The sequence below is a fragment of the Eublepharis macularius genome, chromosome 6 (genome assembly GCF_028583425.1).
Source record: "Eublepharis macularius isolate TG4126 chromosome 6, MPM_Emac_v1.0, whole genome shotgun sequence".
Classification (NCBI taxonomy): domain Eukaryota; kingdom Metazoa; phylum Chordata; class Lepidosauria; order Squamata; family Eublepharidae; genus Eublepharis; species Eublepharis macularius.
Window position 1 is genome coordinate 104,333,960 of NC_072795.1, and position 19,044 is coordinate 104,353,003.

At 43.2% G+C, this 19,044-nt stretch overlaps 1 protein-coding gene across 7 annotated transcripts in view; it reads right to left on the minus strand.

Moving 5' to 3' along the window:
- The window catches only part of LOC129331747 (lysosomal acid lipase/cholesteryl ester hydrolase-like), an 83,035-nt gene that overhangs the window by 36,282 nt on the left and 27,709 nt on the right, over positions 1–19,044 (minus strand). For 6 of the 7 annotated variants that reach the window (XM_054982232.1, XM_054982235.1, XM_054982233.1 and 3 more), the window contains one exon: positions 15,706–18,172. The exons of the other annotated variant lie outside the window; for it this stretch is intronic. In XM_054982232.1, coding sequence (XP_054838207.1) covers positions 17,936–18,172 — 237 coding nt within the window. In that variant the 3' untranslated portion in view covers positions 15,706–17,935. Of the gene's footprint in view, positions 1–15,705; positions 18,173–19,044 lie in introns of those variants that run through there. 7 annotated transcript variants of the gene reach the window in all.

Genomic DNA, 19,044 nt, shown 5'->3' on the forward strand with positions numbered 1-19,044 from the left:
AACCTATTCCTCTCAACCCTCTTTCACAAATACAACGTACAATAAAGATAGTACTAGATGAGGGGGTGATCAACCATGAAATAGATGATCGAACTTACAGGGCATTAATAAATGAATCCCCTAGGACCCCGGTGTTTTACACCCTCCCCAAGGTCCATAAAGGGGGAAAGCCCCCCCCCCCCAGGGAGACCAATTTGGTCGTGGAACCGCTGGCCCAATTCCTAGATACATTTTTACAACCTTTAGTACAAAAGACACCAGCCTATTTGAAAGACACCATGACCCTCATTAATGTGATAGAGGCTTTGCAGGTTCCAGCTGGAGCCTTTCTTATGACACTGGACGTATGTGCGCTTTACACCTCAATCCCCCACGATGGGGCGAGGGAGGTGGTTGAAGATGCACTATTTAAAAGGGAATCACAACATCCATCGACCCCCTTCCTCCTATCATTATTAGATATAATTTTGGAAAGAAATTATTTTTGCTTTGAAACCCAGTATTATTACCAGGTAAAGGGGGTGGCGATAGGCTGTTCCGCTGCCCCCAGCATCGCCAATCTTTTTATGTCGAGGCTAGAGGAGAGGGAGAGAATCCTTATTTCAATAACATCCTATGGTATAGGAGATTTATTGATGACATTCTACTTATATTAAAGGATCAAACAATTGTAGAGGATTTAGTAAGGTGGATGAATGACATGGACCCCAATATACAGTTTACATGGTCAGAGAGCACCCAATGCATCAATTTTTTGGACGTTACAGAGCACAAATTAGGGGTTCAGCCATTTAGGAAACCTTCTGACAGACCTTCCTACTTACATTATTCCTTGTTCCACCCCTTACATCTCAGGAGGAATATTCTGACCTCTCAGTACTTATGGATAAAATGCAATTCAATAAGGATAGAAGATTATGAATGGGGTAAAAGATCACCAGATAGCACTTTTAGATCCAAGGGCTATCCGTCTGCAGTTATTAGAGAAGCAAATCATAGGGCAGTTATTACCCCCCGCAGAGATCTCTTGACACCAAAAAATAAATCTAATAAGGAGGGGCTCATGTGGGCATTAGATTTCACCACATTATCCCCAGGGATTAGCAACATTGTCAGAAAACATTGGCACTTGTCGTCTGAGATAGAGGGGTGTGAGCAGGTGCCATCAATAGGATACAGGAGGAAACAAAACTTAAAAGATAGATTGGTGCATTCTGTCATGACTAAACAGATAGATGGTGAGAGGTTGCCAAAGGGACACTTCCCGTGTGGTAATTGCAATATTTGCCCCTTGACTGCAAAAATCACAGACATCATTAATCAGGGAGGACCGCTCACAGCGTCAGACTGTCTTGAGCTAACCAACATGGTGGGGTGCTTGAAAATAAATGTTATGAGTAAGTATGATGGGTGAAGAGCTACACTGGGGGGATTTTGGAACATTAAATATTTAGACATGTCATTCCACAGATTAATATTGCCTATGAAGAAGTGAGTGGATGAAACGGGGCGGAGATTCTATGCTGGCAAAACCCATAGGCGTGGCTTGGCATGGCTTGTCTAATTGCAAGGCTAAACACTGACTTCTGTAGGCGTATGCTACAAAGACTGTCATCTACAATTCAATTGGTAAAGTGTTGTTGAATGCCTGTGTGCATTCCAGAGACTGTAGGATACTGACATTGTATTGTGGCATGTTTATTCAAATGTGGATTCAAACGTTGATTGCTGCAGGTGTATGCTGCGGAGACTGGTGCCTACAATTCTCTTGGGATATTATTGAATGCCTGCGAACATTCTAGAGAGTGTATTAAATTGATATTGTATTTTTCCACCAGTTGGATGTGTTAATAATTGTATTGATTGGTGATATTGACTATATGCACTGAAGCACGTTTGCACTTTATATTGATTATTAAAAGTTTGATATTTTGGGTATATATTGTTTACTCTGGTTAGCTGGTTTGTAATTGAGCATTTGTATTTCCGGAGCAGCTCTTGTGGTTGTTGCTTTCTCCCAAATACAACAAACATGACTAGCGTTTCTGTTCGGCATTTGCCTGCCGAAATAATTAACACTTAGATCTGCAGGGATAAGAACCAATTCCGGGAAAGAAGTCAAATGGAGATAGGTGTGGCTGATGGAAATAAATGAGCTTGGCAACATAGTGAAGCCAGTCAATTGGCTAAATAGTGCAAATGGTGAATTCTCTATGGCACTCTTGTTAGCAGTCAGACCCCTCTTCCCGCTGAGGGGCAGTGTATAGGTATAAAATCATAAACTTCCTTATATAGCATTAGTGCAAGACACTGCCTGGCCTAAAAGAAAACAAAGTGGATGCCAGCACAGTAAGAGTCTGGGAAAACATTTTAAACTGAGAGTCAGAGTGGCTAGCTGACTAAACACTCCCTCCTTGCCCCAGAGAGATGCATAACTTAGGCCAACGAGGCTCCCAGGAAACGCTTGACTCATCTCGTCAATGCCAGACTTTACTCCCCCTGAAACATTTACCCTCATCTAGCAATACTTAATGCTATTCAGCAAACCTGGCATTTTTTCCCATCTGGTACTTCAAGGGTCATCAAGTCCACCTCAGGGAGACTCAAAAAGCCTCTCCTGACTCTTTATTCACCTCCGGATAAAGAGGCAGGAGGGTGAAGATGTCAGCTTGCCCCAGGGAGCATTTTGCCCTATAACTGGACCCACTAGCCACCAGTGCATGTGTGTGTGTTCTGGATCTGTCCATGAATCCTCAATCCATTTGGGCTTCTCTTTTCCTCATGAAATGCTTGTTGTTTTGCTGCTGTCTCCGTGTATCTCTGCTTTCAAGACTGGTAACTATCACCTTCCCCCAAAATGCTATCTCCCTCCTTTCTCCCTGATTTCCTCTTTCTTAGCCTTGTATGTGTACTGTGTGTGATTTTTGTACATTTGCCCTTTTTATTTCTTTTTTTAATAAAAAATCTTTTCTGGTTGAACATCTGCTTGGTTTATTTTGAGAGTTCTCTTAAGTGAGTAATCCCCGTAAACATAGGTGGAGAATCCCAGTTACCCTCTCTCACTTTGTCTCCTTTAAACTAATTTCCCCAACTAATTAGGGGACCACTATTTGGATAACAGTATGTAGTATAAGGAGTGCTTTTGTGGGGATCCCTCAGTGGTAGCTGATTACATTAATAGCTTGTAAATGGGACATCATGCATGCCAGAATTCTACTGTTTTCACAACGGACAAATGTGTTGTGTTGAAATGGTGATTCATGCCAGCAATGAAAATATCATTCGGTGAGCTGTTTAAGTAAGAGACCATCAGGAAGGTGACCATTCAATAATTGTGCCCAGGAAGAAGTCGTCCATACGAAACGGGATTGGTATAATATGCACGCATAATCCTGTTGGCACGTCAGCATTACATCTCGACTTGGACTGTGGTCACCCCTCCTCCTTCCCCCTTCCTTCTTGGGACTCTCTGCTTACATCTCAGCGAGAGCTTCACTGCAGCTCCCATTTAGACGATTTTCTATGAACATTGTAAGGAATACGGACACATAATTGTCTTTTGTATTGTATTTATTACTTGTAAGATATTGTATTTATTCTATTAGCACTTTGCATTTCTGCACTTGTTGCACTAATATATTGTTTACTAAAACTGAACGTTTCTCTGACTGGATATTCCCGGGATTGCTTTTTGTGGTTTCTAACTAGCCGGGGTTTCCCTGCTCTGTTGTTGATATTTTCTGTTTAGTCTGATGATTGGTTTTACTTTCCATTCTGCATAGGATATCATAGGATATCATAGGATATCTGCAGAGGCTATCGACTACGCCACACATTTTTATAGGATCAGTGTAGCCACAGGATTACACTGCCCATATAATAGAAACCACTGGGAGAAATTGTGACCAATATATAAACAAACTGTGGAAAATGAATGGAGGTTACAGAACAGCATCTCTTGGTATATTGTGTCCATTTTCTGCCAGAGATCATTGAATTGTCTGCTTTTTTTCTTCACAAACAGCTCATATGGGAAACCATGTCGGCAGCACTACCAATGGAAATCAGCTTGTTATTTACTCTTTCTAGGGAGTCCTAGGAGTGTTAGTTCTTCTGGAGAGGTGAAAAGGTGTCAACATTTTGATCAATGTATATGCTTGTGGGATTAGCAAATTTTTAGTGGAGACCTTGAATCAATAATGTAATTATTGATTTAAGCTAGCAAGAGGAAAAGAATGGATTTTTATGTTTTAAAGTAACTGGTCTCTGCTCTTTAGCTACCCCCCCCTTTTCTCTAGTTGTTTATGACAGAAGAAATGTATGTCCTTGGGAATAGATAACTGAACATTCTTGGGATGCAGAGGCAGAGACAAAGGGAGAATTATAAGTTTCCCCTCCCTCCTCTTTGGAGGAAGAGTGTGTGTGTGAAAGTAACGAGTGACTACTGTGAAGAATAAAGCTGTCGCGAGAGTGAGAAATGGAGAATAGCCTATCCATAGGTGTAAAGAGATCACGTTTTGTTTGAATGTGAGTTTCGTTTCTCCAAAATGATGTCATGAGCCCTTAAAAGAAGCATGTGCTCCTTTGTTCGGTGGTACATTCTAAGCTCATTTTGTAAGCTGGTACCCTATATTTGCAAATATACTCTGTTACAACAGCCCTTGTCTGTCTCATCTCTCTTTTGCTCAGAAGATTGGAAGGGGCAAAGGGAAAGAGCACTTTTTTGTGCAACATGCTGATACAGCATGTAGTTAATCCATTCTAACTCTAGGATGAGGTATTATCTGTCTGTTCTCCTGTACAGAGCTTCTGGAACATACAGAATTCTGGTTTTCACTTTTTTTGGTTCTATTTATTAAATGTTTGCAAATCATTATTAAATTACACATTGTATATTCCATGTGTTCCTCTCCATCATATTTATTACATATTCTGTGTGCTTTCTCATAAAGAACAATGGTATAAGCTCACACATAAATTTTCTCCACATTACAGGGACACATGTCCATCTGCTATATTTTCTTATGTCAACAATGTAACCCTGTTTTCCTTTCTTTTACAAGCATAATATGTAAAGATTTCTTATTTCTTTGCCCTGATATAACTTACCACTGCTACCCAGAAGGCAGTGTCTTGAATTAGTGTTTATGGATATTTGACTGTTATAGTACCATGATCAGATAGAGTCATAAATCCTAGACTTTTCCTTGATTCACTTATCAGATGTCCACTATGGTTGTTATTCATAAGGGGGAAGAAAGGATTACCCATAACACACAGGTTGAATAGTTACTCTGGACACATATGACTTACAGGGCAGAGACTAGTGCTGGGAAGCAAACCACCTTTGTTCTCCAGACTCTCATCTGTGGTATGGTGCAACTTTCAAAAACTAAATTACATGGTTAACGGCTGTGTTGTGAAATGATGGACAAGAAGTATGTACAGCAAGATGATATGCTTGTGATGTTTCTGGAGGGGATAATTACACAGGCCAGGACAAGAGAAGTAGCAAGCTGGCATTACTTTTTGGGATGGGATTGGCATACCATAAGGCCCAAGGAAAATCCACCTTCCCTGTAAACATTTATCTAACTTGTATTTAGCCATGTGCAACTGTATCAAACTGCACAGCCAGAGAAAGTCACACGCTCTACAATCCAATGGCCATCAGCGTGACCAACACAAGGAGGGCTTGAAATAGTCTAAGATGTGACTTCACCTGTCCCATTCATTCCCTCCCAAATAAGGAGAAAAAGACAACAGTATGGGTTTTACTAGTCATAATTTATAAAATAATTTATTAAACTATGCTAATATATCTTAAGGGGCGGGCTTTGCTTAGCAGCGTTACCATGGCTGCCATTTTTAGACCAAATCCTCCCTGGCTCCAAATTCAGCTAGCAATGATGCCAGACTTGTTTATCTTTGCCTGCACATGCTGAGAAGCTTTCGTCACCCTTTCCTTATATCCTGTAAGCCACTATCAGGTTTGGAATTTTTCTTTGTTTAGACTATAAATGATAACATAAAATCTATAGACAACAAACATAGAAGATAAAAAAAAACAACATTCTAAAAAGAAGATACACTAACAATACATAAACAAGTGAAAAAAGGGGGAGGGGAGAAAAAAAACCTATGTGGCTCAGCATCAAAGATGCTCTTTCCCAACCCACACAAGATGCATGATTAGGAGATAATAATAATAATATTCAAATTATATACTGCCTTTCAGGACAACTTAACACCCACTCAGAGTGGTTTACAAAATATGCTATTATCCCCACAACAAACACCCTGTGAGGTGGGAGGGGCTGTGAGAGCTCCTAGAAGTTGTGATTGACCCAAGGTCACCCAGCTGGCTTCAAGTGGAGGAGTGAGGAGTCAAACCCGGTTCTCCAGATTAGAGTCCCGCGCTCTTAACCACTACACCAAACTGGCTCTCTGTTCAGGAAATTACCATACATCATTCCTGAAGCCTCACGGTGTTTGCCAATTTTTCCTACATATTATGAGCAAGCTGCCCCATTCCTGCCGCGTAACACCCCTTGCCCCAGCTGTTGATTATAACACTATGCAGTCCTTGATGCAGATCAGCCAGATAGATGACACAGGCATCAGAAGAGAGGTGAATACCATCATTTCCCGTGGTGCAGAGTGGTAAGCTGCAATACTGCAGCCCAAACTCTGCTCACGACCTGAGTTCGATCCTGACGAAAGCTGGGTTCAGGTAGATGGCTCAAGGTTGACTCAGCCTTCCATCCTTCTGAGGTTGGTAAAATGAGTACCCAGTTTCCTGGGGGTAAAGTGTAGATGACTGAGGAAGGCAATGGCAAACCACCCCGTAACAAAAAGTCTATCAAGAAAGCATTGTGGTGCAACATCCCTCCATGAGTGACTCGGTGCTTGCACAGGGGACTACCTTTACCTTGTTTTTTTCTGTACAGACGCAGCATATCAAAACATTGATGGATGGGAGATAAAAGTTTCCCTAGCTTCCAAGACTGCCTTCTACAAGGCTTTATGCATCTTATGCATGACCCTCATAACAGCTCCCCTCCACACCCTCTGCTGGAGAAGCTCAGTCCAAACAAATACCACCTGTTGACACAATTCCTTAATCCTCTTCAAGTCTTTGAAGGATTTTTCAATAAAGGCTATGGCATTAGCCATTCTCATGCAAGTGAAACACTAAGACCATAGGGCCAGAAGACAGAATTAAAATTCAACAAGACCTGAATACTCTGGAGAAGTGGACAGCTGTGAATAGGATGCAATTCAACAAAGACAAGTGCACAGTATTACATCTGGGCCACAAAAATGGGAAGCACAAATACTGGATGGGGGATACACTTCTGGGCAGTAGTATATGTGAAAGGGATCTTGGGGTAAGAGTGGACTGTAAACTAAATATGAGCAGTCAGTGTGATGCGGTGGCAAAAAAGGCTAATTCAATCTTGGGTTGTATCAAAGGGGCCATAGCGTCAAAATTGCAGGAGGTCATAGCCCCTCTCTATACTGCCTTGGTCAGGCTGCACCTGGAGTATTATGTGCAGTTCTGGAGGCCTCACTTCAAAAAGGATGTGGACAAAATCGAGAGGGTGCAGAGGAGAGCAATGAGGATGATCAGGGGTCTGGAGACTGAGCCCTACGAGGAAAGGCTGAGGGCCTTGGGAATGTTTAGTTTGGAGAAGAGGAGATTGAGGGGGGACATGATTGCTCTCTTTAAATATTTGAAAGGCTGTCATTTGGAGGAGGGCAAGGAGCTGTTCCAGGTGGCAGCAGAGGGTAGGACGCGAAGCAATGGGCTTAAATTACATGCACAAAGGTACCGGCTGGATATTAGGAAAAACTTTTTCACAGTCAGAGTAGTTCAAAAGTGGAATCAGCTGCCTAGGGAGGTGGTGAGCTCCCCCTCACTGGCAGTTTTCAAGAAGAGGCTGGATGAATATTTGTCAGAGATGCTTTAGGCTGATCCTGCACTGGGCAGGGGGTTGGACTAGATGGTCTGTATGGCCCCTTCCAACTCTATGATTCTCTGATTCTATGACCACTGACCCAGCATATTCTGCATATAAGTGATGAAATATACCTAAACAGTCAGTTCAGCTGCCCTGTCTGGCTATACTTGAATAAGCATAGCCATGTAAGCCAATTGTCCCATGTTTCATACGTTGGCTTAAAAAAATTATCTTGCTGCCTATTTTTCTCCTTGACTTCCTCATTAACTTCACGATCCCTAAACAATAGTGATAAGAGACTTTTCCCCTCTGCCAAATGTTTAGTTTAGTTGAGAACAGGAGATGATCCCCAGACCACTCCCCATAGAGAAATGCTTGGAAAGCACAAGATGCTGGCCTAGCTTCTCTAAAAGATTAGCAAGTAACCCAGGAAGTACAGACTGGAAAGCGCCTGGGATCAGAATGTGCAGAAACTCTATGGTGAGGGCTGCTTCATTGAAAACCCTGGAAGATGGAACAGCGAGGATATATCTTTTCAGAAGATATAGATAATATAGTTGGAGATAATATTAATTGAGTTGTAAGAAAAACAGAAACCCAATTGGAAATGATGGCCAAAGTTTAACATCTCTTTGTTTGGTAGATTGCACTATTAAAAATGAAAGTCCTGGGGAAAATTTTGTTTTTAGCTATACCTTTACTCTTTCCCATTCAAACAATTATGTAAAAATTCAACAATTATATTGTACTTGGACTTACAAAAGTGAAAGGATTAAAAAACGCAGCATGTATTCAGAAGCCAAAAGGAATATACCACTAGAAGTGTGCACTGAAGAAATTTCTGTTTCATTTTCAGATCATGGGCTTCCAAATAAACAATGTCCTATTATTAGTTTGTTCTGGGTGGACTCATACTAGTTTGGATCTAATCTGTTTGGGTTTTTTATTATGAGTCTTGGCCCCATTCTTTGCAATGAGTCTCATTAGCTTGAAATGCTCATTGTATGTGGCCCGGACAGTCGTTGATCAACTATACTGAAGAATGGAGAACTGCAAAAGATGTAGGCATCATGATGTTTCCCAAGGTATCCTGTGAAAATGTAGAGGAAATGTACCTTGGTGACCACAACTCCGTGAATTGCCACGATCTATGTGTAACTTTTGATTCAGTAGATCGTGCCATCCTGTTGAAGTGTTTTGAGGCAGAAGCAGTTATCAGAGGATGGGCTGCTAAAGGCAGTCAAAAGTAAGTTCTAGAATTTGGGTTTTTCTCCTCATTCTGTGTTAGAGTTGGGAGGATACAAACAGGCAAAACAAATTCTAAAACAAAGGATTCTGGATATTGAGCAGCAGATGGACTTAGAAATGTCGCCAACCTTCTTATCTGCAGATAGCTCTAGATATGTAGATTCTCCAGCCACCTATTTATCTCAACTGGAGATATCTAGTCATAGGAGGTCATTTTTACTGGCAAGAAATCAAGCTCTTCCATCGGCAATTTGAATGGAAGATAGGCTATGTCCCTGTGGTACTGGGGAGTTGAATCTATAGAACACATTTTATTACATTTCCTCCTTTACCAAGAAACTCATAACAAGTTTATAGTAAAGAGTCCAGTAGCACTTTTAAGACTAACCAACTTTACTGTAGCATAAGCTTTCGAGAACCACAGTTCTCTTCGTCAGACCCATGCATCTGATGAAGAGAACTGTGGTTCTCGAAAGCTTATGCTACAGTAAAGTTGGTTAGTCTTAAAGGTGCTACTGGACTCTTTACTGTTTTGCTACTACAGACTAACACGGCTAACTCCTCTGGATCTGTAACAAGTTTATCTTCCCTATAATTAGAAGGATACCTGGTCGTTCGGAATTAGTGTATACTGGATGTTGTTAATGGATGAAAATCCAATGGTTACAGCATGTAGTGCAAAGTTTTCTACAGCAGCTTATAAAATTTGCCATTTAAGGAAGGTATAAAAATACTTTATAAAATACTGACATTGTATTTTTTAGTTTTGTTTACTATAATAATTTTTACCTTTAAGCTCCTGAATATATGAATGCTGTTACATTTTATGCTGATCATTTTAATAAAGATTGATTGACTGAATGGCAAACCATCTCTGTTTGTCTCTTGCCATGAAAACCCCACCAGGGGTCTCTATAATCTAGGGGTGTGCAAGGAAAAAACTTTCGGCTTTCTTGTTTCGGGATTACCCGAAACAAGATTCTCTACCGTTAAAGCCGAAAGCCGAAACAAGAATCTCTTTCGGGATTCGGGATTCGGGATTCTTTCGGCATTCTTTCGGCATTCTTTCGGGTTTTTTTTTTGGGAAAATGCCTCCGTCTTTCAGGACGCCTGGAGGAGGCATTTTCCCACCTAATAAGCCCAAAATTGGTGGGGACCTTCCTCTAACCCTTCTCTAACAACCACCCAAGTTTCAGACAGATTGGACTTTGGGGGGCCATGTTATGGCCCCCCAAAGCAGGTCCCCCCATCCTCCCATAAGAAAGCGAAGGAGCAGCATATTGTTAGCATGCTGCTGCTGATCTTTCTTCATTATTTCCTATGGGGAAAAAATGAAGAGGCAGGCTTCCTTTGCCAGGGGTGGCATTTTGCATGCAAAATGCCCCCCTACCCTCAGGGGCCCTTCTCCCACCCCTCCTCCCACCCCCCACCAAGGCTCAGCCTGCTCCCACTTGGGGGGGGCCATTTCATGGCCTCCCCAAGTAGGTGCTCTAATCTCTACCACTGACAGCTGGGGGAGGCTTGTGTTGCCAGGGGTGGCATTTTGCATGCAAAATGCCCCCCAACCCTCTGGGGCCCTTCTCCCACCCCTCCTCCCACCCCCCACCAAGGCTCAGCCTGCTCCCACTTGGGGGGGGGCATTTCATGGCCTCCCCAAGTAGGTGCTCTGCTCTCATCTCTACCACTGACAGCTGGGGGAGGCTTGTCTTGCCAGGGGTGGCATTTTGCATGCAAAATGCCCCCCAGCCCTCTGGGGCCCTTCTCCCACCCTTCCTCCCACCCCCCACCAAGGCTCAGACTGCTCCCACTTGGGGGGGGCCATTTCATGGCCTCCCCAAGTAGGTCCTCTCAGCCCCTAAAGTCCACCCCTTACAGCCCCACACAAACCCAATTCCCCCCCAGCTGCCACACACAGACCCAAATCCCCACATTAGCCCCTCACAGACCCAAATCCACCCCCACCTGCCCTACACCCATAACCCCAGGAACAGGCTGGCAAAGGCCAGCCCTCTCCCTTTGTTCCCTATGCTGGGAACTTCTAAACTCTCTTTCCCTGGGCAATTCTGCACAGCCCAGGGGTGCCACAATGGTGGGCACACTTCTGAGTGCCAGCTGGTCCCTGTGAAAGAGCACCTGAACCACAGACACCCTCCCTCAAATTCCCCCACCACCTACAGAGATGGCTGGCCAGCCAGCCCCATTGTTCCCTATGATGGGAACCAACTGCACAACAAAGAATAAAACAAGAACAACACAAAATAAAGTTTTAAAAAATTATATTCTCCCTTCCAAAGTACAAGTAGGCAAAGCATTATGACACATTACACCAGCAGTCCCCCACACAGAAAAATTAAAACAAAACTCACTTAACATCAGAGAATCACAAAGCATGATTCCTGTCAAAAACACTTTATTTCTTGAACAGCTTTAGGTTACACAGCAGGGGGGAACACCAAAGGGCATGGCAGCACTATCTTACACAAAAATAACACAACTCACTTCACATCAGAGAATCACAAAGCACAATTCCTGTTAAAAACACTTTATTTCTTGAACAGCTTTAGGTTACACAGCAGGGGGGAACACCAAAGGGCATGGCAGCACTATCTTACACAAAAATAACACAACTCGCTTCACATTAAAGAATCACCCCAAAAAATTGCTGTCAAAAGCACTTTATTTCTGTAACTGCTTTAGGAAGGCACCACAGAGCAGGAAAGCAGTGTACTACACAAAAATAACACAACTCACTTCACATCAGAGAATCACACAAACACAATTGCTGTCAAAAACGGTGAAGTGGGTTGTATTATTTTTTGCAGTACATTGCTATCATGCCCTGTTGTGCCCTCCTACTGTGTAACCTAAAGCTGTTCAAGAAATAAAGTGTTTTTGCCAGGAATTGTGTTTTTGTGATTCTCTGATGTTAAGTGAGTTGTGTTATTTTTGTGTAAGATAGTGCTGCCATGCCCTTTGGTGTTCCCCCCTGCTGTGTAACCTAAAGCTGTTCAAGAAATAAAGTGTTTTTGACAGGAATCATGCTTTGTGATTCTCTGATGTTAAGTGAGTTTTGTTTTAATTTTTCTGTGTGGGGGACTGCTGGTGTAATGTGTCATAATGCTTTGCCTACTTGTACTTTGGAAGGGAGAATATAATTTTTTAAAACTTTATTTTGTGTTGTTCTTGTTTTATTCTTTGTTGTGCAGTTGGTTCCCATCATAGGGAACAATGGGGCTGGCTGGCCAGCCATCTCTGTAGGTGGTGGGGGAATTTGAGGGAGGGTGTCTGTGGTTCAGGTGCTCTTTCACAGGGACCAGCTGGCACTCAGAAGTGTGCCCACCATTGTGGCACCCCTGGGCTGTGCAGAATTGCCTAGGGAAAGAGAGTTTAGAAGTTCCCAGCATAGGGAACAAAGGGAGAGGGCTGGCCTTTGCCAGCCTGTTCCTGGGGTTATGGGTGTGGGGCAGGTGGGGGTGGATTTGGGTCTGTGAGGGGCTAATGTGGGGATTTGGGTCTGTGTGTGGCAGCTGGGGGGGAATTGGGTTTGTGTGGGGCTGTAAGGGGTGGACTTTAGGGGCTGAGAGGACCTACTTGGGGAGGCCATGAAATGGCCCCCCCAAGTGGGAGCAGTCTGAGCCTTGGTGGGGGGTGGGAGGAAGGGTGGGAGAAGGGCCCCAGAGGGTTGGGGGGCATTTTGCATGCAAAATGCCACCCCTGGCAACACAAGCCTCCCCCAGCTGTCAGTGGTAGAGATTAGAGCAGAGCACCTACTTGGGGAGGCCATGAAATGCCCCCCCCAAGTGGGAGCAGGCTGAGCCTTGGTGGGGGGTGGGAGGAGGGGTGGGAGAAGGGCCCCAGAGGGTTGGGGGGCATTTTGCATGCAAAATGCCACCCCTGGCAACACAAGCCTCCCCCAGCTGTCAGTGGTAGAGATTAGAGCACCTACTTGGGGAGGCCATGAAATGGCCCCCCCAAGTGGGAGCAGGCTGAGCCTTGGTGGGGGGTGGGAGGAGGGGTGGGAGAAGGGCCCCTGAGGGCTGGGGGGCATTTTGCATGCAAAATGCCACCCCTGGCAAAGGAAGCCTGCCTCTTCATTTTTCCCCATAGGAAATAATGAAGAAAGATCAGCAGCAGCATGCTAACAATATGCTGCTCCTTCGCTTTCTTATGGGAGGATGGGGGGACCTGCTTTGGGGGGCCATAACATGGCCCCCCAAAGTCCAATCTGTCTGAAACTTGGGTGGTTGTTAGAGAAGGGTTAGAGGAAGGTCCCCACCAATTTTGGGCTTATTCGGTGGGAAAATGCCTCCTCCAGACGTCCTGGAAGACGGAGGCATTTTCCCATAGAAAAGCCGAAAGAAAGCCGAAAGAATCCCGAAACGTTTCGGCTTTTTTCTTTCGGCTACCCGAAACGTTTCGGCATTCCCCGAAACGTTTCGGCATTCCCCGAAAGAAGCCGAAACACTTTTGTTTCGGCATTCTTTCGGCATTCTGAATGCCGAAACGCACATCCCTACTATAATCAGCTATGACCTGAGGCCTCTCTTCACCACCACTGTGGCCATGGGCACGATGAGGGATTTGATGGTGAGTTTTAGAGGACCCCATATATAAATCCTGGGAATCCATGAGTATCCAAAACATGCAACAATGTTTGGTGCCATGGCTGCACCATGAAGCCATCGGTACATGATTTTTGTGGTGGAATCTGTGGCAGAGGACATGATATCCGACTGCATCATGATGAGTTTTCGATGACCTCATATCAAAATCCTGAGGAGCCGTGGCTTGCATTCCTGTTTTTGCAACTTGGCAGCCCCACACAGTGGTGCATCTGAAGTAGTGAGCTGTGGCTCATGAAAGCTCCTACCCTAACACAAATTTTGTTAGTCTTACAGGTGCTACTGAACTCTTGCTCTTTTTTACAGTTGGTGCCCAGTAGGTGGGCTGGAGTGGATGGTGCCATTAAATGGCAGTTGGGTCATTCAGTGCCTGGATCTGTGCCCTATGCCACGCCAATGCTCCAGTGGTTGTCATTGATAAACCTGTGGCCAGTTTTGCCCCAGCTCTGCTTATGCATCTTCTTATTCTGGCACTGCTTGCCTCACATCACTACCCTTGGCCACAATGATTTCCTCTTTCTAATTGGCAGCTTAAAATGAGTATCATAAAACAGTTCTCAGGCTAGAAACAGATGATAAAACTATACTTAAAAACCAAGTCTTTAATTAAAAGTGGGGGGGGGGAGGACTTTGATGTCCAAAAGAGAGTAAGGTAGGTGCTGGGCAGGTTCCTTCTTGCTTCTTTAATTGCCTGCTCACTCTGTACATCCCACTCATTGGATTCGTGCCTGATCATCTCAATAAATCCGCCTGTATCTTCCTCTTCGTCCATGTTCTGCCTACTTTCACCCTCGGCTTCCTGAAAACCCCTATGTGCAGCATAAAAACACAGGGCCACAAGGGGAATGTGCGCAAAGCAATTGTTTGTCTAAACCTCTGTCAGTTTTGGTCCAGCACCATAGCAAGGGGATGAGTCGGCTGTGAAGCTTGGGATCCTTGCGACTGGCACCAAACAACACAGCACAACACTGCCCATGTTTTCAGAAAGAAGCTTACCAACAGTAAAGCCCTGAGAACAGCCAAAGTAGTATTTTTTCTGTTGAGTTTTCTTCAGAATGAAGTTTATCATCATGGCCGTTTCATGGAAACTGAAAATATGCAATATTTGTCTGTTAATGTTGTATAAGAATCATAGAGTTGGAAGGGATCTCCAGGGTCATCTAATCCAACCCCCCAACTACCTCCATAACCAGCGCTTTTTTTCAGTGGGAACGCCGTGGAATGGAGTTCCGGAACCTCTTGAAAATGGTCACATGGCTGGTGGCCCCGCCCCCTGATCTCCAGACAGAGGGGAGTTTAAATTGCCCTCCGCGCTGCTCGGCGGCGCCAAGGGCAATCTCCCCTCTGTCTGGAGATCAGGGGGTGGGGCCACCAGCCATGTGACCTTTTTCTCCAAGGGCAACCCACTGAGTTCCACCTCCTCTTTTCCCAGAAAAAAAGCCCTGTCCATAACTATCTCCACTACCTTCACAACTAAGAAGATGGGCAGATCTCCACCCTTGTCAGTTCCCAAGTAGTTCAGTCTAAATTAGCATTAGAGTGTTTCATTCTAAGTTTTATTAGAAATGTCCATGAATACTGCCCAAAATATAGTTCTATAGTCAGTTCTCACATAGAACAAAACACTTTGGGCTACTAATTTATGTTTATTGTTGTAGTTTTTTCTTTCGATTACATTTATGTTTCTTTTAAATATTATTCATATTGTCTTATTTCATGACCTTTTGTTAATTCTAATTCCCTGGCTGCAGAAAATAAGGCAATAAAATCCAGACCAATAGACTGACATAGAATTGCTGTTAATTGACTCAGAGATCCAGAGGAGTTAGCCGTGTTAGTCTGTAGTAGCAAAATCAAAAAGAGTCCAGTAGCACCTTTAAGACTAACCAATTTTATTATAGCATAAGCTTTCGTTAATTGACTCAGAGAGTTATCCTTTCCAGTAATGTCTGTTCATATCAAATGTATCAGAACATAAAATATATGATCCAGCCTAGTTTGGTAACTTTAAGTCCTGCAGATTTCAATAGGAGAATTAAAAACATGCCTGAATTTTGCCATCTGTGTGCAATGGGACTTATGTATCTATAGATGGTTCAAGCTCAAAATATGAATATAGGAAAAGTGCCCTCTGGCGGTTATCCTCAGTAAATGCATGTAATTCACAGAATTCTCTGTCTCTCTCTCTCACACACACACACGCATACACACAACCTCTTTTACAGTGGAAAAGGTTTCCTGTATGTGAATATACCTGGAGCCCAAGAAGAGAAGGCACAAGGAATTTTACTTGTAGAGAAATGGGGGAAGGAAGAACCCCCACCTTCATCCTCAGGCTTAGGCACTTCCCTGTGCCACAGAACTGTATCTTCAGCACGTAGACGCTAGCCTTGAGTGGGGATGAGTATTATACACAGGCTCAATGGCAACTCGTCTCCCCTGCCCATCACAGAAGGGGTTGCAGTTTCCTGACTCAGAAAGACTAGCTTACCTCTCTTAAAAGCAAGTTTATTTCTCCCCAAAGTTCTCCTTTATCTTAGACTCTCCTTCCCTCCTTTTTCTGGTCTGTTGAATACTACATCAGTAGGGACCCTTGGAGATTTAGTTTTTCCAGAGCTCCCATATCTTTAGTATGGATGTCATGTAAGAGATTTGTTGGTGCCTGGGACACTGCTGAGGACACAGAGCAGAATCCCAAGGTTAATGTGTGGCGGGGCTCACACAGGAGTGGGGGGAAGGCTTATGAGCTATGTTCAGAATTGATTTGGAAAAAACTGACTTTAATAGGTCTTCAAAGTTACCTAAATTCCAAGATGTTTCACAGGTTTATTGGTCCATGTATTGTTATAATATTGTACAATATTTTTGTTTCTTCTGTCTACTACCTACCTACCTGCTCCTAGGATTTTTGAGGTGGGGTAGGCAAGTGCAGAGAAGGATCAATAAAAAAACTGGCAAATTGGACATGTACCAGCTAAATAAAGATGGTGCTAGAAGGCAGGGAAGGGGGCAGTTAAGTGACCCTCACTATTATACTGCATTTGGGCAGTAGAATCAGTATAGAGATTTTTAATTAAACACATAAATCTCTTGTCTATTGTGTTTTGGTTCAATGTAGCCCATAGACAGCTTCTAGATATGGAGACAAATACAAATGAAAGGTTTATGAAAGATGCATATAAAAAGCTCCTCCTCGAAATGGCATACTTATTAATCAGGTGGGATAGCACCTGACAATGATTGAGCGTACTATGTGCCATATGAAATGCCACCTGTTTTGGGCCAAGGATTTTCAAATCAGCCACCCCAGACTGAAGTCTGCTGAAAAGAAATGCTGCATAAATCTTGCCTACAATGAGTACTATAATCAGAGTTTTTAAAAAGCCCCTTATGAGAAGAGTTCTAAATTGGCACAATGAAAAATATGACTGTGGACAGAACACGCTGATACCTCAAGTCTATTCTTTGTCATAGTCAGGGACAGTAAATATAATATAAAAAAACCAAACAGCCTCACAAATTGATTTTTTAAAGGCACCACTGAACTGCATGCAAATCCAGGCAGCTGCCAGAGCCTCAAGTTAAAAAAGAACATATGCAGCCCCTGAGCTTGTATGACCAATGTCTTGAAAGATTCTCAACTTCTTTGCTGGTGCCTCATGAAACAGGTTTTTATTGTTTTCTTTAATAACTTTTAGTTCTTTGAGCTTCTTTTAGTTCATGGCCTCCCCTACACTCCCTCCCCACCCTTGGTATAAAATATGTTTGGATTGAAACCAGAAATTCTATTGGATTTGTGGATTGTGGATTGCTTCTGTTATTTGGCTTTAGGTTTTGTTCTAAATTATTTGGTATCGATTTTACATTGTTATTAGCTGCCTTAAAGGTCCCTAACATGGAAATACAGGGCAAAAATGTCTCAAACAAACAAAGGAACCATCAGCATATAAACAAAGACATGGTTTTAAAATAAAGATGAGCACTGTTGCATTAAATAAGGCAGCACTGATGTTCCCACATTAGTCTTGTCTACTTGATCAGGATATGGTGATTAAAGTGAAAGAAAGAGAAGTCAATCAAATAAAAATAAATTCTACTATGTCAAAATAAAGACTTCCTCATGAACTCAATGATTTTAGAGTACATGCGTTGGGGAGCATTGAGCCCCCAGATGAAATCCCAGTGGTTCCAATCCGACACTTCATGATGGTAAACTAGTTTGTTAATTTGAGAAAGTAAAATCTTCATATCTTCTGGGTCTGCCACCAAGTCGTTTCCTCCAGACCATACTGCAGTTGGCACCATCATGTCTTCTATTTCATATAAAGGAGGATATGACTAAAAAGGAAGTATGGGAATGTGAATCGTACCGTTTAAAAAAACATCAGTAAGAATTTCTTCCTGAATGGGTGTGAGAAAGTTCCAAGCTTCAGTGGTCTACTGTTTTTTTTGGGGGGGGGGAGGAATACAACCATAGTTCTCCCAAAAAAAAATTTTGGTAACAAATCAAGAGTACATATTCAGCAACTTCCTTCACCCTCTGTGGTTGTTTAAAAAAGATCGCTCAAAGCTATTCTGTAAATTTGGCTGCCTTGAGCACTGTAGAGAAAAGCCATATTGACACGAAAAAGCCCAGGTTATTCCTACAGATTTTAAGAGAATCTGTTTATGGGGTGGTGTTTGCTTTGTTGCCAGCATGTATGTTTTATAGATGAAAACAGCAAAATGGACAATTAAGACATGATTTCTTGACAACTAAGACGTGAAATCCTCAAGTGGTTGTGTCATAATGTGAACCCATTCACCCAAATGGATTTGCAATACTGAAGACATTTTTAGAAAGCAACTGGGCATGATTTAGCCCAAGTTAAACCTTGTTACGCTCCCCATATTCCAATGTAGAAGATTTATGGTGAAATAATGGTGAAATAATAACTATAATCTTCAGTAGAGATGGGCACGATCGGCATTACGATAGAAAAACACCCACGATAATGGCGTTTGCGCGATCGGGACCTGGCGGATTGGATCCGTTCACAGCGACCGATCCAGCGTTCGGGGGGGGGGGCTTCATCGGGGCCTGATCGGCGCCATCGGGATCTGATCGGAGATCCAGACACTCAGGCGCCAGTAATCTATTCCCAGGGAAACGGAGCCAGGGGAATGCCTGAGTTGTGTTTGCCCTCCTTCTGTCGCCCTGGAAACCCGAA